This window comes from Lissotriton helveticus, chromosome 4_1 (assembly GCF_964261635.1).
Source record: "Lissotriton helveticus chromosome 4_1, aLisHel1.1, whole genome shotgun sequence".
Lineage (NCBI taxonomy): Eukaryota > Metazoa > Chordata > Amphibia > Caudata > Salamandridae > Lissotriton > Lissotriton helveticus.
In genome coordinates this window covers 347,559,931-347,585,952 of record NC_136063.1, presented here as the reverse complement: position 1 = coordinate 347,585,952, position 26,022 = coordinate 347,559,931, and the positions used below count along the sequence as shown (strand labels likewise).

The window sequence follows — 26,022 nt, the reverse complement described above, 5'->3', positions numbered from 1 at the left end:
AGTGAGGGACTTGGCCGAGGTATTCCATCCGGAGGTCCCAATCCGAAAGAAAAGGACCCCTGTCCCCACCTGGTACACCCCAGACTGCAGGGCAGCAAAATCTGAGCTCATTGCAGCCATAAAAGAGGGGTCAGACAAGGCCAAAGTGCGTGACCTAAGGAATCACCATAAATCAGTGCTGGCGGCTGCAAGGACCGAGTGGGACTGGAAGTATTGGCAGGACCTCCACGATGCCCTCAAATTTAGGGACTCCCGGAAATTTTGGGCCCTTGTAAATAATGGGTCAGGGGAACTCAGTAAAGCGACTGAGTCTAATATAGCCCCCGCAGTCTGGGAGGCCCACTTTGGGGCTCTTTACCAAGATACCAGTCCCTGCCCGGCCGCAGAGCTGCAACTGTCCTTGGGTACTCAGGAGTCCGGAATGGAATTATCCCTGGGGGAAGTGGAGCTTGCCCTAGAACGTCTAGCAGTGGGGAAGGCGCCAGGCCTGGATAGGTTACCCGGGGATCTATTTAGGCACCACCCGGATATCTGGGGCCCATACCTTCTCGTTTTATTTAATGCCATTCTCGGAGGCATGGCGATCCCTGGGTCATGGTTGGGGGCAGAGATTGTGCCCATCCACAAGAAGGGCTCTACTCTGCTCCCTTCCAATTACAGGCATATAAGCCTCATAGATGTGCCCCAAAAGCTCTTCGCGCGCCTCATCTTGGACCATCTCCTAGATTGGGTCGAGGTCAATGACATCTTGAGCCCCCTACAGGCTGGCTTCAGGAAGAACACGTCGACCATGGACCAAATCTTTTGCCTCCCTCTCCTGTACTGGAAGACGGTTACGCTAGAGGGAGGTCGACTGTACATGGTCTTCGTGGACCTGAGGTCAGCCTTCGACCTCGTCCCGAGGGGGAAGTTATGGGAGGTTCTGCAGAAGCTAGGAGTTCCCCCCCACCTCCTTAGAATCATCATTAGGCTGCATGAGAACAACTTTGCGGTAGTGAGGTGTGGGAGGGATGGCAAGCCCTCGGGTAAATTCCCGGTCCGCCGAGGTGTCAGACAGGGCTGTGTCCTGGCTCCGACACTGTTCTGTCTGTACATCAACAGCGTCATTCAGCATCTTGACGCTGTTGGGGATAATGACGCCCCGGTTTTGGCAGGAAGGAGGGTTCCGGCAATTATGTTTGCCGATGATACCCTCCTTCTTTCCAAATCCCCCATGGGGATCCAGAGGATCGTGGATGGTTTTGGTCACTTCTGTCGACAACATGGGTTGGAGGTGAACACGGAAAAAACTAAGTTCATGATCTTCAACCCTCCGACCAAGACCAGACCCAATCCAAAACTGGGGGAAACCAGTCTGGAAAGGGTTTCTACCTTTACATATCTGGGGGTCTCACTCCAAGAAAACCTGACATGGGATTCCCAGGTGGCAAGATCTAGGTTGAAACTCTCCCAGCTATCGGGCGCACTCCTGAGGGTATCCAACAAGTCCACCTTTAAGCCTGTCAGTCCGGCCCTGGAAATGTACAGGACTCAGGCGAAGGCAGCTGCCTCGTATGGCAGTGAGCTGTGGGGCCACAAAGCTGGGAAGGTCATGGCAGGGGTGGAAAACTGTTTTCTCAGACGTCTTCTTGCTCTCCCGCAAGGCACACCACTCCTCCCCCTAAGACTTGACCTGGGCCTCCCGTCAATCGCAGAGGACCTACGGTCGAAACCGGTGAAGTACTGGCACCGGTTATGGTCCACTGAGGAGCTGCATCACTATAGGCAGGACCTCATACACGTCTTGAGGCTGGATGTTAATGGTAAGATCCCTTGGCTGGCACTCATCAAGTCGGAATGTTCCAGCCTGAATTTGCAAGATCTATGGGATGACCCAGCTCAGGGTTGTAGAAGGATTTCGCGCAAAACCCTGGCACAGCTCTATAAGAACAAAACCCTCGCAGATATGGACAGTGCATATGACAGTGGCACCCTGACGGGACGTTTTATAGTATCCAAAAATTCTTATGTTTTTGAACCTTTTATGGATTTTATTTACCCTCTTTTGGCGAGGAAATTGTTCCTGCAATGGAGGTTTGGTACGCTCCCTACTAAAGTCTTCACCTACAAATGGTCGTTAGGGGGCGACAAGCTTTGCCCATGCTGTAAAGTTAAGGATGAAGATGACTTGCACATAATGTTCTGTTGCCATGTTTATCGGAGCCCGAGGAGGCGCTGGCTAGCCCCTCTATGCCGGAATCTGGGCTTCAGCAACTACTTACATGCCTACAGGGTGCTGAAAACTAATACCCTGGGCCACATTGTGTTCGCGGTTTCCAAATTCTTAATGGCAGCATGGTTAATAAGGAAGAAAATGTCTGGTTAATCCATTTTACCATGTTTTTCTAAACACTTCAGGTCCAGTTGGTTTTTATTGTATATATTGTCTCTTATCTGTATGTATTTTTACTGCTTCTTTTATGGCCTATGTGGCCGAAATAAAGAATTTTTGGATTGGATTGGAATGTTTTGCCACTGTGCAACATTCCGTCCATCATCTTGTGTGTTTTGCTGTTCACCCCATGTGGGAAGGGTATGCCCAGACATGGGTCCCATGCTCACTACGCCACTGGATTCAAACTATCCTGGCTGATGACGGCTGATAGCCAGAAACCGGTCCTAGGATGCTTGATTCCGGTCCAGGGAAGACATGGCTTGGAAGTTCGGGCTGGACTGTTCCCATGAGGCACATGGTCAAGACTGATTTGCATATGGCTATGTCTGAACTGGGGTGGCGTGGTGAGCAAAATAACAATGGATTAAACCCAGATCTGTGACTGGGTGAATGTTTTGCCACTGTACAACATTCCGTCCATCATCTTGTGTGTTTTGCTGTTTGCCCTATGTGGAAAGTGTATGCCCAGACGTGGGTCCCATGCTCACAATGCCACTGGAGTCAAGCTATCCTGGCTGATGACGGCTGATAGCCAAAAACCGGTCCTAGGATGCTTGATTCCGGTCCAGGGAAGACATGGCTTGGCAGTTCGGGCTGGACTGTTCTCATGAGGCACTGGGTCAAGAGTGATTTGATTATGGCCATGTCTGAACTGGGGTGGCGTGGTGAGCAAAATAACGATGGATTAAACCCAGATCTGTGACTGGGGGTGAATGCTTTGCCACTGTGCAACATTCCGTCCATCATTTTGTGTGTTTTGTAAATGGAAATGTGGACGTCAATCGGTAATGTAAGGAGTTCACAAAATGTGCCCTTTTTCCATGCGCAAATTTCAAAAGTGAAAGGAAAACATAACAAGTTGTAGAATATATTTCTGATAATCTAATATCAATGTTTTCCGTTATAAATCATTAATCAGAACAACGTTTTTGGCATATTTTCTGTGAACATTGTGGCTGCTAACAAAATAAATATTTAATTTCAATTGTTTTTGAGGATATTATAGTATCCTCTCCCTGCAAATAAACTCAGCATAGCCATCTTCATCGAAAACAAACGTCCCATAAATATTACTTTATTTACTTCTTGCTTGAGCCAGCAGTGTTTCAGAGGAAACAGCTGATTGTGCAAGGCACAATACTCTGAAACACATTTTCTCCCTCGTGGACTCAGGAAGAGAACTGTCAAACCTCCAATAAGGCCCTGGAAACTGACCACTTCCCTTACCAGCACACCCAAACTGCCAGATACTACTTTCATCAACCTGTCTGACAAGCAACTTCAAACAACCCAGTGCTGCTCGCAGCTCGGAATGCGCCCACTCGCACCTACATTTAAAAAAAGTTAATAGTAGCTCACCTGATAAAGGCCAGTGATATGACATAGTCCGGATTCACAGTGATTGTCCAGTCACAGTCCCTGCTGTGCGGGTATGGATGGGGGAAATTTGGAGAAAGAATAAAACCTGAAGAGCCTGTCAAGTTGCCCCCACAAGGTGCTGCAAGAAAGGCAATGAGAGGTTGATATTAGAATTTATAACACGTGCAAACACAAATAATCAAATGGAACTACTTACTCAAATCTGAAATTGAGTTAAAAAAAAATCTTAGTTCACTCTATTCCCCGTGTCACTTTGCTTACTTTTAGCAGGAGAGGCAATCCTGAACTGTTTTGAAATTAACAAAGAAGCACACATGGAACGCATACCGAGTAACTCATATGCATGGATTCACAAAAATACACAGTAGTGTTCATTGTCAACATATCCATGATATAATACATATATTTAGAATTCAATGACTGGTGAAAGTGTCAGAACACAACGTGCTGTCTGAGATTACAAACGATGTACAAATGTCTCAGACATAAGTGTTTTGAGAGATTAGGTCACCAGCTGCTGATGACCACACAGCACTTTGATCATTTTTATATTAATAAAATACCACAAACACTCCAAATCCACAAGAATAAAAACAAGCATAGGCAATGTCGTTAGGTATGGTTTTAAAGGAATGTTGTATGGTAATGTGAAGGAGTACAAGTGGATAAGATAGGAAAGGATATGTATTCATGTGGAAGCAAATAACTATAGAACAATATTGGTGTGGGTTAAAAGGTCAGGTGAGAATTGCACTATCATGTAGGTTAATGACTGCTCTCCTCCCATCTCTGCTGCCATGAGAGAAAAACATTAAAATTAGCTAGTTATATAAGACACATTAATAGCTTTACAATGTCATGTGTGTGCCCCTGAAAGTTCAAGCTCAGGCAGCTGAATAGATAAACAAAACGATCACATCTGTTTGGAGGCAAGCACTCTCTTGTAGAAGAATGCAATTTCTGCCCAATCAAAATGTTCTTTTGGCTCCCAACATGTGGGCGGAGCAAAAACTCCACTTCTGGGGATTCTCAAATAATTTGTGACTGCTGCACTGTCATCCCAGACGAAAACCACATTGCTTTAGAAAATGTATTTGAGGCACATGGCAAAACATAAACTTAAAATGCAAAAATATCCAGTTTGGTGTGGGTAGTGTATTTGTGGATTGTAACATACTTTTTAAATATCCAAAGAATTAGGGCTGTTGTCGTAACGTGACTGCCTGATCTATGTCTGCGACAGGACAGGCAGGGGAGGAAGGGGCGTGGGGAAGGAAGGAAGTGGAAGGAAAGGCGGTTAGTTAGGAGGTAGACACGTAGCAACAATAAAGACGTGTTGATACCACCTCCCTGGCTCCTGTGTTTTCCTTGGGGGAGCGCAACACTGGTGACGAGGGTGGGATTCAAATCGATCCCCACGCCGCTCGAAACCCCTGCCGCTCGTGAGCGGCCGAAAACGAAGAGCCTGCAGCCCGCATCGTAGTGGCGCGTGTCAAGCCAGAAACGAAGCGGAGTGCTCACACGCCGCCCCGATTGCTGCCAGGAGCGGATTCCAGCGTAACAAAGCTGCCCGCCAGAGAGAGGAAGACCCCTGGGGTGAAACGCCACGCGCAGCTACAACAGTGATTGCAAAGCGAAAAACGGCGCGAAAAGAAAGAAAAACCGGAGGGATGTCCACCGAGTGAGCATGGTGACCGGAAGTGGAGGGGTGAGTCCCAGAGACTAAGAAGCAGCCCCTCTAGCATAGCGGACCCATAAATATACCGTCAGACACCCAGCAGAGAGCCCTGCAACTGTAATGTGTACAGCCTAGCTGGAGCCACGTGTCCCGAACGGCGGCCATCTTGAAGTCAGGCAGCGCCCCATAGACTTCCATGCAAAAAAAATTGTGTCGGCCATTTTGAGGTCAGGCATCTGGGGATAAGTGATAATTCAACACTGCAGAGTCAGAATAAACGAGAATGTCACTACCTAGCTCGTCTAGTGATACAGGAGGAGCACCAGCGACACAAGGAACGTCAGGAAACCCCACAGTGACAGCCCGATGCTCCCTGCAGTCATGGGGGTATCAAACCTAAGACCACAAGACCCTCTAGAACTAACGTCAGGTAGCAGCATGGGACCCAAGTGGAAAAGCTGGTCCGAGCACTTTGAGGATTACATGACTGGGTCACAAGTGGGTGACTGGGTGACTCGCGCCTGAGTCGAGCCAGAGTCTGCCCGTCTGCGCCCGTCAGCGTCCCGGAGGCGTACGAGGCGGTAGGCAGGTCTGGCCGATTTTTATCGCATATGTTGCTGTGTACGTGACCATCATGCTGCACTATTCGGGTTCGGAATTGCGCTCTTGGCAACACACTAACGGCTCCTGCTGCAGGGTGTTTCCTGCCCGCCACAAGGGCAAGCATTGCTGCCCTGAGTGTGGCTGGCGCCCGCAGAAACATCTGGGCGGGGCTCCGCAGAGGGGGGCGATAAGCGCTAAATATTTGGGCCTGATGCTCAATACTAGATCGCTGGGCCGCCATGCTCTGGACATATTCGATCTTCTGGAGTCAGAAAAACCCCTGTTTCTGATGCTCACTGAGACGTGGCTCGGTGAGGCCTCCAACCCTGATATCGCTACCGCTCTCCCGCCCGAGTATAACATCTTTAGGCAGGACAGGCTGAAGGGGCGTGGAGGGGGGGTTGCACTGATAGTAAAGAAATCGGTCACCTGCTCCATCATCCCCACGGACGCTATTAAGGATTGTGAATCCCTCGCCTTTGCGATTGCCCTTTCACCACATCAATCGATGAAGGGTTTCTTAGTCTACCGGCCGCCAGGGCCTTTGGGCTCTTTTTTTGAAGAGTTCCAGTCGGTGACGTCCTCTGTATTACTCACGGCGGAGCATTGTATTGTCGCCGGGGACTTTAACGTCCATATGGACGTGGACACGGATGCCGATGCAATTAAACTGCTGGAGGTCACAGCCCCGCTGGGACTGGTTCCCTATCATGTTGGACCGACCCATGAGAAGGGACATACTCTTGACTTGACCTTCTCTTCATCCCCTATAGAGATGCTGGCTCCTATCCAGGTGCTTTGGTCTGACCACAGGTTGGTGAAATTTTATTTCCCAGAAGTAAGGAAGCCTCTCGCTGCCTCCCGGCAGACCTCCGTGGGGTTTAGGGCACTCCACCGGATTACTCCGGAATTGTTGGCGCAGGCTTGTGCAGACCATCCCTGTGTGTTAACTGGGAACTTGGAGGAGGACGTGGAGCGATTGCAGGTTTGGCTCTCAGAGAGACTTAATGATCTTGCTCCCCTGAGACCCCTCCGCAAACCTGGAAAAGGCGCATCTGCCCCTTGGTTTACGGAAGCATTAGCAGCTTCACGGCGGCAATGCAAGGTGGCGGAAAGAGCATGGCGCGTGAATTACGACGCGATGGCGAAACTCGCCTACAGGTCTATGGCGAAAGCTTACCATCGGAACATCCTCGCGGAGAAGAAGGTCTATTTCGCGAGAAAAATTGAGGCGGCCTCCAATTCCTGTAGGGAGCTTTTTGCCATTGTGCGGGAGTTTACAACATCTCGCGCTGCACCAACCCAGACCCCCCCCCCCTGAGCCTTGGGTCAGGGCGATTGCGGACTTTTTCACCTCCAAGATCCAGCGGATCCAGGACTCCTTTCAGGTGCTGGAGCCTGAGATGCCAGGTCGGGTGGAGAATGCCATTGTTACTCGACCGAATGCAGGTGGGACCTTGGCAGTTTTCCCCTCTATCTCGTTGACCGCTTCATTTGACCTGTTGGCCGGGCTTAAATCAGGCTCCCCTCGGGATGCCTGTCCCGCAAAATTTCTGGCTAGAATGGCAGCTGTCATTAATCCACTCGTGAACCCCCTGCTGAACCGTTCTCTTGCACAGGGTGTGGTTCCCCAGTCCTGGAAGCAGGCTATGATTATTCCCCTGCTGAAAAAGCCTGGCTTGGATGTGGAGGTGCTGGCGAATTATCGACCTATATCGCTTCTGCCGGCTTTTGCGAAGGTCACTGAAAAGCATGTCCATAAGGTGCTTGCCGACTACCTGGAGTCCCACGACCTACTGCACCCCACCCAGTCGGGTTTCCGCACCAATCTTAGCACCGAGACGGCTCTCCTGGAAGTCTCGGAGGCGATAAAGGAGGTGCTGGATTCGGGCGGGAGAGCGATGCTGGTGATGTTAGATCTGTCGGCGGCCTTCGACACCGTCCCTCATGAGGGTCTTCTTGCAAGACTCTCTGAGATTGGTCTCCAAGGGACGGTGCTCCAGTGGTTTCGATCTTTCCTGGCAGGCCGTCGACAAACGGTCTGGGCTTCGGCTTGCTCCGCCGAGATGTTGCCATTGGGTGTCGGAGTTCCTCAGGGCTCTGTCCTGAGCCCAACTTTATTTAACATCTTCATGACCCCTCTGGCGGCACTGGCGGAGTCTTTTGGGGCCCAGATCGTTTCTTACGCCGATGACACCCAGCTCCTCTTCACCTGCGAAAGGGGTGCGGACTTCGATGGAGGTAGGATCCAGGGTTGCCTTGAGGCTGTATTTCTATGGTTCCATCACCACAGCCTCAAGTGCAACTCGGATAAATCCGAGGTCCTCTTTTTCGGGTGCAGTACGGATCCGGACTGGAAAGTGTGGTGGCCTGAGAACATGTTTCCACCAGCATGTTCGTCCCTGGTAGCTAAAAACCTTGGGATCAAGATCGATAATGGCCTCACTCTACGCTCACAGGTAATCGGTCTCACTGGGACCTGCTTCGGGTTACTCCGGATGCTACGCAAGTTCCTTCCCTTGCTATCGGAGGAACATAGGAAGATCACGGTGCAGGCGATTATAGGTTCGAGAATTGACTATTCCAACGTCCTGTATCTCGGCCTGCCAGAATACCTGCTTCAACGGCTACAGGTTGTCCAGAATTCGGCAGCACGTGCTATCTTTGGACTATCTCGCCGTGCTAGAGCCTCAGGCCTCTTGGAGGCCCTGCACTGGCTCCCTGTCCGGAAGCGGATAATCTTTAAGACTCTCACTCTGGCACACAAAGCCTTGCACGCCTCCGGAGCAATATATCTTCAGAAAAGGCTGACCTTTTACCGTCCTGCCAGGTCGCTTAGGTCTGAAGCCCTGTCCCTTGCGGTGGTTCCTCGTGTGAAGAGAGCCCGCATCGGTGGCCGCTCTTTCAGACTATTAGCGCCTCAGCTTTGGAATAAACTGCCTTTGCCTCTGCGCAGCATTCCCAATCTGTTGGCCTTTAGGAAAGGACTCAAAACCTGGCTTTTTATCTCTTAGTTCTGGCCCCTAGTTAGGTTTTTTCTTCCTCTCTGGTTTCTTCTTATGTTATCTCCCTGTTGTGTTAGTGTGCAATTCAAAGCGTCGGGACACTCTTCTGAGTAGCCGTACGCTATACAAAACTTTTATAACATAACATAACATAACATAACAAGTACAAGACCCCAAACAGAGGCTAATTGCTCTACGAAATCTGGTGGGGAAGGACATTGCACAGATCATCAAGGAGCTGCCCAACGCAGCCACCGCCTCGTATGATGATGTCAAGGGAGCCCTTGACCGACAATTTTTACACAAGTACGACTTAGACTACGAACGTTACACGTTCAATCTGGCCACGCAGGAGAAAGACGAGCGAATGTGTGACTTCATCCTGCGCATCAGACCGCTAGCTCGCCACTGCGACTTTGACGATTTCAACACCGAGGATGCACTACGACTCCGCATAATTGAAGGATGTCAGTCTGAATCTCTACGTCAGCGGCTGCTGAAGAAGCACTATACCCTGGAAGAAATCGAAGAAATGACACGCATAAATGACCAGGCGGAAGATCATGCAAAGAAAATGGAGGTCAACAAGTCGGACAGGAAAGAACAAGCTTTCAGATTGCAAGCCCACAAGGACCAGAAACATCAGACTGATCGCCGCAGATCAAGCAAGCCGACGTATCCCACGTCCTCTCGGAGACCAGGTGCACGCCACAGATCACGTGAATCACGACACACCAAATCCAGCAAAGCAGCATCTGCCTGCTACAGGTGTGGACAAGACTATCCTTACTCAGGACAATGCCCAGCCATCGGACAGCGATGCCACCGCTGTGGTAGAGAAAACCACTTCGAGACTGTCTGCCAGACCCGGCCTTCAAGACGAAGATCATCGCGCTCAGGACGAAGATCATCACAATCTCGATCCTCCACACAGCATCACACACGTGCAGTCACAGGGCGGCAAGAAGCTCGACTAGCTCTTCCCGATCAAGTGATCACTCCCTCAGATCACATCGATCACACAGATCAACATCCAGCGAATCCCTGTCACGCACACCGGTGTCACAAGATAGTGATGAATATATCTGCATTGTCTCAGACCCAGACCGTCTACGAAAATACCCGAAACTAGACATCCGGTTTGGAAACCACCCAGCGAAGTTTGTTCTGGACTCAGGCGCTTCACTGAACTATATTTGTGCGCTAGAATACCAAAGCATGAAACCACGTCCCACGCTGGAACCTGCAGCGGTGAGAATATTCACATGGATGTCCCGGAAACCACTACCTTGCCTCGGCCGATTCAGCATGACCTTGTCATACAGGGACCGACAGATTCCAGCTTATATTCACGTTGTGGAGGGTCCGGATGTAGCTGATTGCCTACTCAGCCTGCCAACGGCTGAAAGACTAAAACTTGTAGAACTTCTCTATATGACTGAGAATGCCCCGGACATCGTCGCGAAGTTCCCCAACCTTTTCAAAGGACTAGGAAAGTTAAATCACTTCAAGGTCAAGCTACACATTGATGAGCGAGTAACACCAGTTGCGCAACACCACAGAAAGGTACCGTTTCATCTGCAACAGGTAGTGGATGATGAACTGCAGGAACTACTCAAAACCGACATCATCGAGCGCACGTCCGGCCCCACTCCGTGGATATCGCCTGTGGTGGTCGTACCGAAAAAAGGACAGAACAACAAAGTGCGCCTGTGTGTGGACATGCGCGCAGCCAACGTAGCAATCGAACGAGAACGCCATCCTGGGCCGCACATTAGCGACATGATTGCTCGTCTCAACGGAGCCACAATGTTTTCAAAACTGGACCTTAACAAGGGTTAGCACCAGCTTGAACTTCACGATAAATCTCGCTACATCACCACATTCACAACTCACCAAGGACTCTTCCGCTATAAACGTCTAAACTTCGGCATATCATCTGCAGCTGAAGTCTTCCAGGAGGCTATCAGGCGTGTAATTCAAGGGATCCCAAACACCTTCAATTACAGCGATGACCTGCTGGTGTTTGGAAAAGATCAAACCGAACATGACACGGCCCTTGACAGAGTGTGTCATGCCTTGCTAAATGCAAATCTGACTCTAAACGCAGCTAAATGTGAATTTCACAAATCAACCTTGAAATTCTACGGTCACATATTCTCGAAGGACGGCATGAGTCCAGACCCTGAAAAAGTCTCGGCCCTTGCAGACACACCAACGCCACAAGATGTAAGCGACCTCCGTTCTTTTCTCGGCATGGCGAGCTACTGTGCTCGGTATATTCAGGACTTCGCCACGATCAGCCACCCCTTACGAGAACTCACCCGCCAAGGTCAACCATTCGAGTGGACGGAAGCATGCCACCGTTCCTTTCACAAGATCAAGAATGCCGTCAGCTCCACCATCAACCTGGCCTACTTTGATGCCAAGAAATGTACGGAGCTTACCGTGGACGCCAGCCCGGTAGGCCTTGGTGCCATTCTCGCACAATACCAAGACGTCTCCGACCAGCGTCACATCATTGCTTACGCCAGTCGCAGCCTCACTGATACCGAGACTCGGTACTCACAACCTGAGAAAGAGAGCCTAGCAGTGGTTTGGGCGTGTGAACACTTCCACCTCTTCGTCTATGGTAAACATTTCACCATCGTCACTGACCACCAAGCCCTCATCACCATATTCGGCAACCCCAAGGTCAAGATGCCTCCGCGTATCGAGCACTGGGGTCTCCGTCTTCAGGACTACATTTACACCATTGTCCACAAACCTGGGAAGTCGGAAAATCCCGCAGACTATATGTCTCGACACCCCCACCAAAGAGACACACTCCGTTGCTGAAGAGTACATACATTTTGTTATTGACAGAGCATGCCCTCCCACCGTCCCTCTTGCAGCCATTCAAGAAGCGTCCGTCCAGGATCCGACTATTCAGGATGTCACAGAACGCATCCGCAACAACTCCTGGCGCCATGTGAACGACATTCAGGGCCTGCAGTCACAGGAGCTCATGACGTTCAAACACATCCATGACGAACTTTCCATCAGCAGTGAGGGCCTCATTCTGAGAGGGGGGAGGATTGTCATCCCTCAAAGACTGAGACAAGGGGTGATCAACCTCGCCCACGAAGGCCACCGAGGGATAAGTGCCACCAAGAAGTCGTTACGGGAGCGTGTCTGGTTCCCAACATTAGACCAGATGGTAGAAGCCACCCTCAAGGACTGCATCCCATGTCAGCTGGTAAGCCGTGATGAACCTCCAGCTCCACTACAGATGTCGGAACTACCTGAAGGCGTGTGGCAACAAGTTGCCGTGGACTTCTTCGGACCTCTGAAGTCAAGCCAATATATCATCGTCATTATGGACGAATACTCCCGATTCCCATTTGCACACCTCATATCATCCACCAAGGCCACCGCAGTAATTCCAGTACTTGACGAAACATTCGCAGCATGGGGCATCCCGCTACGTGTCAAGTCAGACAATGGGCCCCCATTCAACGGCCATGAATTTGCAGATTTCGCAAAACATCTTGATTTCAAGCATCAAAAGATCACACCACTATGGCCCCAAGCCAACGGCATGGTGGAAAGATTCATGGGGACCCTAAAGAAAGCGGTGCAGCAAGCAGAATTGGCCCACAGAGACATTCAGCAAGCACTGAATGAAGTGCTGAGAGCATACCGCACCACGCCTCATTGTACCACAGACCAATGTCCAGCTACTTTAATGCTAGGAAGAGTCCCGCGCACCTGATTACCCACCCTGGGTAACGTGAGCCAGTCCCGAGCTCCGAACATTGATCATGAAACATTAGCTGACATTGATCAGGAGAAGAAACTGAAAATGAAGACATACGCTGATCAGCGCAGGCACCCAAGGCCTACGGATATCCAAGAAGGAGACTGGGTGATAGTCCGACGGGATCGAAGGACAAAAGCAGACAGTCGCTACCTCGCCCATCCTTTAAAGGTCAGCCGCCGGAAAGGAACCATGATCACCGCGCAAGGTGTCCACAAGCGAATTACCCGGAACGTTTCCCACTTCAAGAAGTGTAACCCTCAAGAAGTACATGATCATAATCACTGGGAGTCCTCCACTGACTCCGGAAGCCAAAGCAGAAGCAGTGATCGTAGTCAGTCCAGCCCAGCAAGACAGGATCATCCCACACATCACCGAACCAGGACCCCAGAACCATCCGAAAGACCCCGACGACAAACCCGACGGCCAGAACGTCTCATCAAAATAATCTGAGTCACAGTAAGACTTTATACAAAAGGGGGAGGTGTTGTAACGTGACTGCCTGATCTCTGTCTGCGACAGGACAGGCAGGGGAGGAAGGGGCGTGGGGAAGGAAGGAAGTGGAAGGAAAGGCGGTTAGTTAGGAGGTAGACACGGAGCAATAAAGACGTGTTGATACCACCTCCCTGGCTCCTGTGTTTTCCTTGGGGGAGCGCGACAGCTGTCTCATATAAACAGGGCCGGACTGGAAACCGTAGACAGGCAGCACTGAAAAAAGAATTTCAAATCAGCCCGAAAAGAATTTCAAATCAGCCCGATCCCTTTCCCATCTCTCATCACTCTCTCAATTTCCTCTCTCTTTCCTCACACTGTCATAAAGCATCTGCTGTGCCCACTGTTATTAATCTGGGAGAGCTGGAGAGAGTGGCCGAGGCACTAGAAGCGGCCCTGTTCCTTCAATAACCAGCCTCTGATGACTTCAGCTTCAGGCCCCAGTCCTATTGGAGAAATGCCCAAAGGTATAAACAGGGGCGAGGGCCTTCTCGCCATACCTGTAGATGACGCACAGAACGTGTCATTTTATAACGCAGCCGCGGGCCCCTTAGCTTTCAGACCATGGCTGCCTATAAATAACAAAGTGGTCATCCTCCTTAAGGCTGCCTCTGTAGGAAGCCTGGGGTGGGACAGTCTGTAACCATGGGACCTGGCATCATCAGAGTCATGAGCTCTGATGATATGTGTCGTTGGGTCACTTGGAGTAAACAAATACACTGTGTGTGCACAGCTAAAGCATGTGCAGTGTATGTAGTTAAACAAGTACCTGCTTTCACTTACTTTCTCTTTGCTGCTGCTGTGTCCCTCATTCGGTCTGATCTACAGAGAGGCATGACCAGGACTGGGAGAACTGGTCCTGCAGAAGAAGACTGCCTGTGCCTCGTCTTCCAACACAGATAAGTGACTCTCCCAGTCCACAAAATTAAGGGCAAGTATGACAACCCATCAAATAGCACCAGCTGCCAATGCTCATTACCTTAGAGAAACCTGCATGAAATATCTGAGGGACAACAATCCAGCAAATAATTCAATGATGACATCATTGTGCATTTCTAACCTTAAAACTAACCTTCCAGATTGAATTGCAGAACAACGGACGGACCCATTCACATCACATCACATACTACAATAGTACCTCGACATGATAACATTGGTAAAGAAAGAAACAACAATCCACAAAGTTCAAAACACAAGTGATTTGTAAGAAATTGCTGAAAGCTACAAACACAACGACCTTTAACTAGACACCGCCAATGAACTAATTACATCAAAAACTATATTTGCTACAAATTGAAACTTCTCACAAAAGTTACTCCCATGTGCATACACATTTACGTTCAGCTAGTGTTGTTGGTGTTTCATGGCAAAATCCAAACATGGTTTGCTGGCGCAGAACAGGGAACCATGCATGTGCACACATTCCTGTTCTGCTCTCAGGAGCACAGTGACCACATCTGTTTTAATTTAAGAATGGCATTTTATATAATTTCTATAACATAGATTACATTACAAGTGCATCTTTAGTTTACTTTTTTGTTGCTCCTGGACGTCTATTGAGTTTGGCGACCTTTGTATTCATGATAACTTCCTAGTAGCAGCTTAGATTGTCTATATATGAAGGCTGCAGCATTTATATAGGCACTCGTCACTCGATTTATGTCTAGAATTGTTCCTCTAACTACTGCCTTTGGACTATGTTAATGTCAAGTAGAGGAAGGGGTGGTTTGTTTGATAAGCCCTGTGGAGCAGATCAGCTTGTTATGAATGGTGTCGGTATTGTCAGGTGAGGAGAGGGAAATGGAGGGAGTATTGTCTGATTATGAGGGTTAAAACCACAAATTAATGTGTATAATGTAGCGTCGATTTTTGGTTGGCTTGGGTTGTGGAGTGGAAAATGTTAAGATATGGGTGGGAGGTTTGTGATGATAAGTGTGGAACGAGATGAATACATTGATCTGGAGTGTGTTTAGTTAATTATATTTAATGATTGTTAGGGGAATTGAGTTTATTCAGAGTTACAGACACACCAGTGCATGTGGTTCGATAGATTTACAGCCTGATTCATCATTCTCCCGTTTTGCGAGCCCCTAATAGCGATTCATAACGAATCGCTATTAAGGACTTGCAAAACGGGATTCATGTAGAAATTGCATAAAGAAATGCGATTCCTACACATTCCTTATTTGCGATTAGCAAATTGCTAATCGCAAATAAGGAATAACTCCCCATTCATTCCTATGGGCCAAAAGGCCCATAGGAATGAATGGGGAGTTATTCCTTATTTGCGATTAGCAATTTGCTAATCGCAAATTAGATAGCGATTTAAAGGGTGCCAGGGGTGTCCAACGGACACCCTGTAGCACCCCTTAAATGCAAATTGAAACAGGTGTTGCGCGCACACATGTCCAAAGGACATGTGTGTGTGCAACATGCAACTTAGAAAAATGATTTTAAAAGCATTTTTCTAAGTTTTCGCTATTTACCACGAGGTTTGACCTCGCGGTAAATAGCGGGCCGAAATTGCGAATTCGCAATTTTTAAATGGATGATGAATTGCATTTAAGGAATCTCAAATAGAGATTCCTTAAATGTAATTCCTCGCAAAATAGCGAAATCGCTATTACCGATTTTTGCATTTGGGATGATGAATCCCAAATGTAAAAATAGCGCTCGCAAAGGGCCAGATTCTGAGAATCTGGCCCTTTGCGAGCCGATTTCGGCTTGATGAATCAGGCTGAATATTTCAAAATTACGGAGGAAGCGGTGGGTTTTTACTATGTGATTGAGTGTGAAGATGATTTGAATATGAATGAATTTGATCCATGTGGTTGTATGTTGATTGAGGTGATGGGGGTTAGGTTATTGATAAGAACCAAGTAGACAGAATGTTTGCGGTTTCTTGTGCATTTGTTGCTTTATGAAATTGATGGTATTTATGAATATTTTAGTAAGAATAAACCAATAATAAACGTTCATGTTGATCAATATCGTTTTTACTATAGGTTGTATATGGTAGTCATATATGGACTATAAATGACTATTTGATATCAAGGGAATGAAATGCCAAATGATTTTTATCAGAACCCAATATATCATTTTGATAATAGCCATGGCAATGGCTCAGCTCTCTCTCTGAATCTTATGACAAAAGTGGGCTAGGAGTACCTGGTTCAACCTCCGACCTATACAGCTCGTCACACCCTGGATGGTATTTTCACTAACCACAAGAATTTGGTTATTGAGGCAGTTCAACCCCTTAGTTGGGTTGATCACTGGCTGGTTGGGTTTAAAGTATTTATGCCACACCCCATTATGGGCGCAAAGGGTCCCTCCCACAGGCTTATACGCTGTAGGAGTGTGAATAAATTCACAGCTGAAAATTGGGAGGCAGCACTGGCAACAGAATAGTTCATACCCTTCTACCGCAGAGGTATTTCGTGAGTGGTTTAACGAAGCCTTGGATATTGTTGCTCCTTATAAAAACTATGTTAATAAAATAATTAAACCCTCGCCCCTTGGATCTTGGCAGAGTTCATGTCCCTTAGGCGGGAATACCGAAGACAAGAGTAGAATTGGTGTGCTAACCCCAACCCCAGTGAAAAAAAAAGTAGAAAATACTTCTTCGGAAATATAAACAGGCTATCTTCCAGGCAAAATCATGCTTCTTCACAGAAACGATTAAGTCGGCTGACAATTCCTTTAGTGTGCTCTGTAAAGATAGCTTAGCCACCGAAGTTACAGATGCTGAACTCTTCTCAAGAGTTCTGCGATAAGGTTGCAGTTTTTTTTCAAGATAAGTCCCTCAAGATTGTTCGAGATCTCGACCCTTCTGGAGAGGGTGGAAATGGTCTTTGTTGACTCTACTCAGGATTCTAGGAAGAACAGTTTCATTACCTTTCCATGGATCTCGGTTCAGCAAACGAAGGAACTATTGTTGGTCTTAAAATCGGGAACTCCATCAGGCCCATGTACACACTCCATACTTAAATTGGCTCTAGAACATGTGGCCAAATTCCTGTGCAAATTATTTAATGAAATGCTTCAATCTGGTAGTTACCCGGCCATTTGGAAGGAAGCCATTGTTACACCTCTTCCTAAAAAACCTAAAGCTGACCCCCTGGATCTGAATAATTTTCGCCCAATTTCTCTTCACCCGCTCCTGCTAAGATCCTGGAGTAATTCATCAATAAAGACTTGATGAAATGTGTTGAGTCCCAAGAGATCTTAGATCTTTCTCAGAATGGGTTCCAAGCTGTTCACAGCACCGAGTCTGCCCTTATTGTGGCTACTGACTGTATCCGTGCTCAGGTAGATCAGGTGGGGCTGCGGCTTTCATAATGTTTGACCTATAGGTGGCATTTGACACAGTCTCCCAGGTGTGTATGGTTCCGCGTTTGCTTTAAGTGGAAATTTTATGGGAAAGCCTTACAGCTTTTCCATTATTTTATGCCAAATCGGGCCCTATGGAAGCTTTTGAGCCAAAGCCTTTAGCCTTCATATTTGAGTCTCACCCTTATCAATCTTTATATGACTCCCTTGGCCAATCTTGTGCGCTCCTTTGGCTTTCAGGTGCTATCCTTTGCTGACAATTCTCAAATTATTGTCTCCCTCTTGAATGACCTGCAATGGGTATCTGAGAGGTTGAATTAGTGAATGTCCAGCATTATTTGCAGTATGAAGGACAACTCATTGAATATCAACGCAGATAAGACTGAACTGCTGGTATTTGGCTCACAGAACTCCATGGTGGCTGGCGGTCTGTGGAAACCCTTCCTGTCCCTTTTAGGACAGCAAAAATCTGTGGATCATCTTTGATGATGATTTGAGTTTTGATGCACAGGTCAGTCGCACGGTCAGCACATGGTTTTGCACCAGCTAATCATCATTGCTCTGGTTACAAATCGGCTGGACTACTGCAACGCTCTGTGCCTGAACATCAATGGTGTCTCCCTTGATACGCTCTAGGTGGTACAGAATGCAGCAGCCCGTCTGTCAGTCAGGGATGGGATTCGCTTCCTTCACTCCTTCCCCATCAGGAAACGCATCTACTTTAAGGCTCTGAGCATGGTATTTAAGGCCATCCATAGTAAGGGTGCGCTACATCTGAACTCTCTTTTTTAATGGTATAGCCTGGGCAGGCTTTTGAGATCCTGCTCACAGAACAAACTTTTGATCCCCAGATTTTGTAAGACCAAAGGGGATGGTCACTCATTTTCGTAGCGGCCGCTAAGTTATGGAATTCCCTACCCACTTTTATCTCTAATGTGGACTCCTACCTGGTTTTTAAAAAACATCTGAAAACCTGTTTTTTTTTCGTCCTAGGTTGCTGCTTGCGTGCTTTCATTCTGTCTTCTCTTTGCCTGCTGTATCGCTGTGATACCTTCAGGTATAAGTGCGCTTTATAAGTGATATCCTATCCTATTCTATCCAATGGGAGGTAAGTTATTAACTCTTTCATTGAGCTTATTTATTATGAATAGTCAACTATAATGAAGTTGAATTTTAGCTGATTATAGTTAATTGGGTGACTCGTTGAATTAAATAGCTTGTGATTTTTGAGTGTATCCAATTTTAATTTTGATAGGTTATCATAATTTAAATGAATTAATGGTTAGGGTTCTCTGTAACTTTGATGATGTTAACTGTCCATGTGATCTATACATGATCATAGGATGAAAAGGGATTAAACTGGAAAATGAAATAATTAGTGGATTAACAGCTGTGATGATTGTATTGATTTAATTATTAAGAAGGTTCAAGAATATGTATGCAAGATGTATTGTATAATATTTTTTGATGTAGTGAGGGTGAAGCTATTACATGGAGCAATGAAATGAAATATTCAACTGATGGATGAAAAGGTTTGGAATATGTATTATCCATAGACGAGGGGCTCCAGTGGTACTAAGCTTGCCTATATTAAAAGTTATAATGTAATGTAAAAACCTCTGTATTTGTTTTTAAGAATTTATAACGGAGGTTATATACATTTTATATCGCATGTATAGTGTCAAAATATATATTTTTGTTTTTACTTCAGCCCTGATGAAGTCCCATGTAGGAACAAAACGTGTTTACTGTGCTATGTGTATTGCATTTGACTATATAAGAACCTTAACATATCGACAATAAATAATTTGTGCTCTCAGATATGAAGATTGTAGAAGTTCTTCTTTGGCTCAAACTACAAGACTTAGTTATGAATGTGATGGACAAATGCCAATAATTGGGATTATTAGACCGTAAGAAGGATTTGCAATGCAATATAATTGATTTAAGTACTAAGAGTGTTTCTCCTTTCAGATGAGTTTAAAGTCCACTGAAAATAAGTGTGTTAGCTTTTAGTGGAAAGATTTGGAAAATGAGACAGTGGTGTGATTTCAAGTCTTCAGGTGTCAAACTCTAAGTATGTTTATCAGGGATCTACGGGTAAAAAAGTTTGAGAACAGTCTTGTAGGATACAGAGCAGTATGGGTAGAGGCTGCGACAAAGTACACAAAGCCTGATGGGCCTAGAATACATACTTTTAGCGACTCACCTAGACCTAGATGAAGGTGTCACACATGACATACGGCCTTTTGACAGCTTACACGTTTTTGAAATGGAGAAGCCGCTTTCTTGTGTGCAATGAAGGATGATTTACAGCTTTGGGCGAGTTGGCATAGATGGCCTATCGAGCATAGAGTCATCAGGAGATTTGGTCCCAATACAAGAACTCCTAGATACCCTACTCCTCCTGAGATAACATCTGCTGCAGAAGTAGAGTGTGTCTGAAGATACGGAAACCTATGAGTATGTTCTCTTTTTCATGTCTCAGCACACACTTGGTTTTTCAGGAAATTCACGATCTGCATCTGTAAACGCCTACTGCTGCTGCTGCTGAGAGAATGTTTCCTATTCGCACAAAGGACAGGAGAGAAACCCCACTAAATTAAAAACGATGGGCACGCACATACCATTAGTTCCAGTCCACTACGACCTATCGTCGTTATTCAAAGATCTTCTGGATTGTTTTAGATGATGATTTGTATGTTCTACCTGTGTAAGATCAATTTTTTTTATCTATGCATAACCCTACACTCAGGTTTGGCAAATACGGTGTAACTGGCAGTTTCTGACTTGATCTCGTGCTGCAGAAGTTCATTTCATGCATAATTAATGTGAATGTTGTCACTATTCCGGTCTGGCGATTCTATAAGGCCGATTTTGGCTTTGCACAATTGGAACTAATGGATTTTACCAGTAAACTTCAAACAAAGTAGGTCAGTGTCATGGGCAATACAAGAAGAAACAGCTGAACTATGTTTGCTTAACACCAAAGGTTTTCTTCTGATCATTATATATCTACAAAGGCAAATGGCCTGTACCCACAACACAATTCTGTTGTTTTATAACAAACGCTTAAGTCATTTATATAATTCCTAAATGCACATTTGAAAGGAAAAAAACAATTTTCAATGGTCTTAGGTGTGCCTCCTACAGTGAAATAAGTGCAATTGTAACACACATATATCACATGATTTAGCATCACAAACATCATGATACAACAAATGCAACTTCCGGTTTATTGTTATAATATTCTGTTTCACTCCTGCCTTCTCACCTAAATCCATGGTGGCGTCCACTGGCTGAACAAGAGTCTCTGAGATGATGGATGCACATACGAAATAAAATACAGTTTTCTGGTGGAAATCTGCTGACTTTGTGACAACACATAAAAAGTGATGCTTCTGGAAATTTTAATGAGGCGAGAAAGCTCCTTGGTCATTAAGTAATCTCCACAATAGCCTCAATCAATAAAGCTATCCCTGCAGATGAAATGGAAAATGCGCGGTCTCGCTGAAAAACAAAGGGAGAATTGTTGTGTCTGAAATGGGCTTTGTATTCCGCCGTTGTTCTTCTGGTTGGCTTATTTTTAAATAGAACACTTTAAACAGCAACCGCAGGGTACTCAGTTTAGCCTGTCAACTAGAGGCTTTCCTGCTGCCTTGCATTCTTCGGAGTCAGCTGTATCAGCAGACTGACAAATGTCATACGTGCTAAAAAACTAATGGCACTTGCGTGATAACCTTGCCGACTGACGCGGATTAGAGAACCAGAGAAAAGGCGTCTGGCATGATAATCACCTACGGCAAAATGCTCACTGGAAACACGCACGTCTGCAGGCAGAACCTTCGCTGGCGAAGCTTCTGATGTGAGACTGCCACGAATATTTTGCTAAAATAGGTATTTACTTATAACGTGAACGAGTGCATGTGTGTAGTCTAATAACTAAGGGGCATATTATCAAGGGGGTTTATCTCCGCTTTTTTGGCTTTAAAAGCCAAGAAAGCGGAGATAAAATGATCTCCCTATTACCTAGCTGTCGCTAACACCAGTTAGCGACAGCTAGTAGGCGATAGCGACCATCTTGAGCCCCACTTTGCATGTCAGTGATATTTATCACTAATGACATGCAAAGTGGGCATGCCAATATGTTAGCGACTGGAAACAGTCGCTAACATCGCTATCTCCTATTACCAACTTTTGGAGATATTCGCGCTAAGCGCGAATATCTCTAAAAGCTAACACCTGCCCTGAGCAGTTCTTAGCCATGTTATCCAATGGGAGGTGGATAACATGGCTAAGAGCATTAGCCCGGTAATGCATGAATATCGCTGACTTTTCAGCGATATTCATGCATTGCGGCCGTTTTTTATCGCATTTGCGATAAACCTTGGTAATACCAAGGTTTATCTGCGATAAAAATCGCCGCAGCTCAGCGGTAAATTTTGTCTCTAACCAAGCAATAGCGATAATTATCGCTATTGCTTGGTAATATGCCCCTTAGAGTATTCTCCCAAATGGGACATTTCCATAAAAAAGTGGGCCCTGGAGCCATCAGATGTGTATGCATGTGTATGCTTTCAGAGGCGAACAGGAGTTTCAGATGAGCACGTGACCGATATTTGGAGACAACAGAGCATATCCTTAAAATAAATGATGATGTGTTAGAGGTAAACGCAGGGAGCAGAAACATGTTCACGCCTTTTGTCGAGCATGTTTAGGTAGCTATTGTGTCGCTTTAGACAAACAAAAAGGTGTTTATTTGCATAGTGGATCCTAAGTCGACCACTGTCCCTTCGACTGAAGCCCTGTCCTTGACACCTGTCCTGTGACGTCCACATCTGCCACAGATGGCCACGGTGTGTGGGTCATTGAGGAGAGAGATTTGGAATTGATGCTCGCACTGTAATGAGAAGCTTCATGCAAAAAGACATGATAGAACAACTGCAAAGGTGAGTGCATCGAGTCATATCTTTTTAAAGAGGAATTTGCAGTTCACCCCATTCTTTCAGTGGCAACTGTTGACAGGGTATAAAGAACGGGCAATACTGTACATAAGAAGGCCTTACATCTTCACACTGCAATGCAAAGATAAGACGTTTAAAAAAAGATGGGCCGATAGTTACGTGTTTAGAGAGATCGTGAGCACGATAGGCCAGATATTTCACTGTCTCCTTATTACTGAAAAACGCTTAATACAGAGAGTGTGCATCTCTGTGTTGCCTTTATCTGTCTACGGGCTGCATTAATACAATTCCCAGAGTTAAATTATGGACAGTACTAAAATTCAATGAGCGTACCAGAAAACATCTTCCACACTCCTGTAAGACTCCATAACAACACTTATGCCAAGGTCAGATGGGGGAAAGATGGTTACTTAACTGATCGCATCCCAGCAGATAATACGGGTATGAAGGGTGTGTCTTAGCACCAACTCTTTTGTTGCTTTATATTAATGGAGGGATTGCCTATCATAATGCCTGTAAATGCCTGGAGTAAGGTTCCCTGCTCTTTTTGTTGTTGATGATACTTCGCTCATATCCAAAACCATAATGGGTCTTCAATACCTTCTAGACCGATTTGTGGGTTTCTCGTGATGCTCAAAACGAATTACATGACTTTTAATCAGCGTTTATTGACAGTGGGTGAGGAAGCGATAGAAAGAGTGTTGTATTTTGAGTATCTAGGGGTGAAATCTCAAAAACTAAGTACTGGTCCTCACAAATCGCTAAGAGCCAGTTAGTCCTCCAATATTCTGTGTTAAGTGTAGTGCAGCACTTTAAATCAACTACTGCTACATGAATATCACCAGCACTGGAGGTTTACAGAACAAAAGCTAGAGGGGCCGCAACATATGGGGATGACTTGTGGAACTTTAGCCAATGTTGTTGGTCTTTTCCATGCTGAGAATACATTTTTAAAAGCTCTGTTTAATCTACTTCAGAGTAATCACAGCTCCATTTAGCTATGGGTATTAAAGGTACTGCAGATGTAATCAAGCTCAGAACACGTTCATATTTGTGCAGAAGTGGGCACACAGAGGAACCAGCCCCATACAGAGCGTGCTTAGAAGAATTTTATACATATTGATCAGGATTCAATCAGTCATTTGTAGAGTGCAGCAAATCACCCGTGAGGTTCTTGAGGCGTTGGGTCTGATCGCTGCGGCATGGATGTGATTACTCAAGCAACCAGGTCTTTAGGTGTTGTCTGAATTGTTGGAGTGACAGCGCGGTTCTGAGGTGCAGAGGGAGATTGTTCAAGGCCTGGGCTGCCACATGCGAGAAGGAGCATCCTCTGCTGTAGGCTCAATGGATCCGTGGGGTGTTTGCGACAGAGAGGGAGGCTGAGCGGAGGAGTCTGGATGGTTGGTGGAAGATTAGGTGTTTTTTGATGTATGCTGGTCCTTCATTATGCAGAGCCTTGTAGGAGCGGGTCAGCAGCTTGAACTGGCAACTCTTTTGAATTGGGAGCAGGTGCATCTTCCTGAGATGGAGTGAGATGTAGGTCCTTCTGGGGAAGTCTAGTATGAGTCTTGCTGATGAGTTCTGTATTGTTTGGAGTCTCTTCAGTAGGCATGCAGTGATTGCTGCGTAAAGCATGATTCTGTAGTCTAGCCTGCTGGTGAAGAGCACATTTATGCCTGGCACTAGCTGGTGGATGGTAATGACTACTGGGCATGCCCTAACCACGTGGTAAAAGTTCCCGGGGCGAAAGTCTTCACCCATACTAAACTTGGTCTCTGAGGGGTTGGGGTATGTGTAGGCATTGTATTATGGTATTATGGTAATCCTAGTGTTTTCCAACATCTGACACTAAAATCCACAATAACTCCAGAGATGTAGGTCTAGTAAAAACAAAAGCAGGAATTTCCACCTTCCAAACAGGGATACAGAAGAACTCTATTGGTATCTTTCTTTGTACTTTTAAAGTGGGCCTTTGGTGTTACATGTAAAACCAGCAGACCTCTCAAGCAGGATTGGACATTATAGTGTTAAAGAGGATAGGTACAGTCTCTGCCCTGTGTATTCTGCGAGGTTCACAGGAGTCATCTCTGCCCATTTGAGCCTATTTTGTTTGCTCCTGGGGGCCTTTCACACCAATTCAAATGCTAATCACTAGCTGCAAGAAGGAGAGCATATGCAAATTCGCCTCCAGGAACTTTAGGAAGGGAAAAGGTATATTTCAACAAGTTACGTTTTGCTAATATTTATTCAGAATTTGACTTCACCGTTATATTGAATTTTTAATACCTATCAATCAAGGGTTGTTTCAGTATTTTTGTTAGCTAGGCCCATTCCCAAGACACTGTATTAGTATTTTAAGCTGTATCTCTGGTTAAACACAGCATTGACTGTGCTGACCTAATTTTAGAGAGAAGGGCAAAAATTGTATTTATCACAGAGACCTGGACGGACGCGGCTTCAGGACCGGACCTGGTCAAAGCTACACCTACAGGTTACTGTTGTCGTGTTCAAGATAGAACAGGTCAAAGAGGGGGCGGGATCGCCATTATTTATCATGCCTCGTTCCAAGGCACATTCCAGACAGTGACTTCACAGTCGACTGAAGCACTGGGGTTTAAGTTTTCTATCTCTAACCACTGCACTTTCCAAGGCTGCCTCCTATATAGGCCACCAGGTTCCAAAAACCAATTCTTAAATGAGGTAGGCACCTATCTGGAAGCAGCCCTCTGTGTGAAGTCCTTCACCATGCTAGGCGATTTTAATTTTCATCTAGAGGAAGACTCAGACCCTGATACTGCATCCCTAGCTGATGCAATGCTCGCGGCTGGATTGATTCAGGTGGTAAGTGGAGCCACACACGTCAAGGGACATACCCTGGACGGTATCTTCACAAATAATCCAGACCTCCATTTCAGCCATGTAGAGCCTTTAGCCTGGTCGGATCACTCAGTAGTCCTTTTTAAAATCCAACCGCTCGAGCCCAATAGAGCAAAAAAAAACAGAAAGCCTGCCAAGCTCTGTAGGCTCTGGAAGGATTTGGATGGTAAAGCATTGGAGGACTATCTGTTAGCCTCCACTTTTTCGCCACCTACAGATATAAATGAAGCAGCTGAAAGCTATACAAATTGGTTAGATCAGGCCTGTACCTCCCTAGTCCAGCCCAAACTCTGCCGCCCAACGCGTATAATACCATCTGCTCCTTGGTTCACCGAGGAACTACGCGATTATAAGGTGTCGTGTAAAAAACTAGAGCGCCAATGGCGCACAAAATACTCAAAGGCAGACAAAATGATACTTAATGCCAGACTTAAGACATACAAAGGAATGATTAAAAA

The 26,022-nt window shown here is 46.2% G+C and overlaps 1 protein-coding gene across 1 annotated transcript in view; it reads right to left on the bottom strand.

The window, feature by feature from the left end:
* CSMD3 (CUB and Sushi multiple domains 3) overlaps positions 1 to 26,022 on the bottom strand; it is a 3,006,114-nt gene that overhangs the window by 856,703 nt on the left and 2,123,389 nt on the right. Inside the window, exon 29 of the mRNA XM_078686868.1 lies at positions 3,794 to 3,932. Coding sequence (XP_078542994.1) covers positions 3,794 to 3,932 — 139 coding nt within the window. The remainder of the gene's footprint in view (positions 1 to 3,793; positions 3,933 to 26,022) is intronic.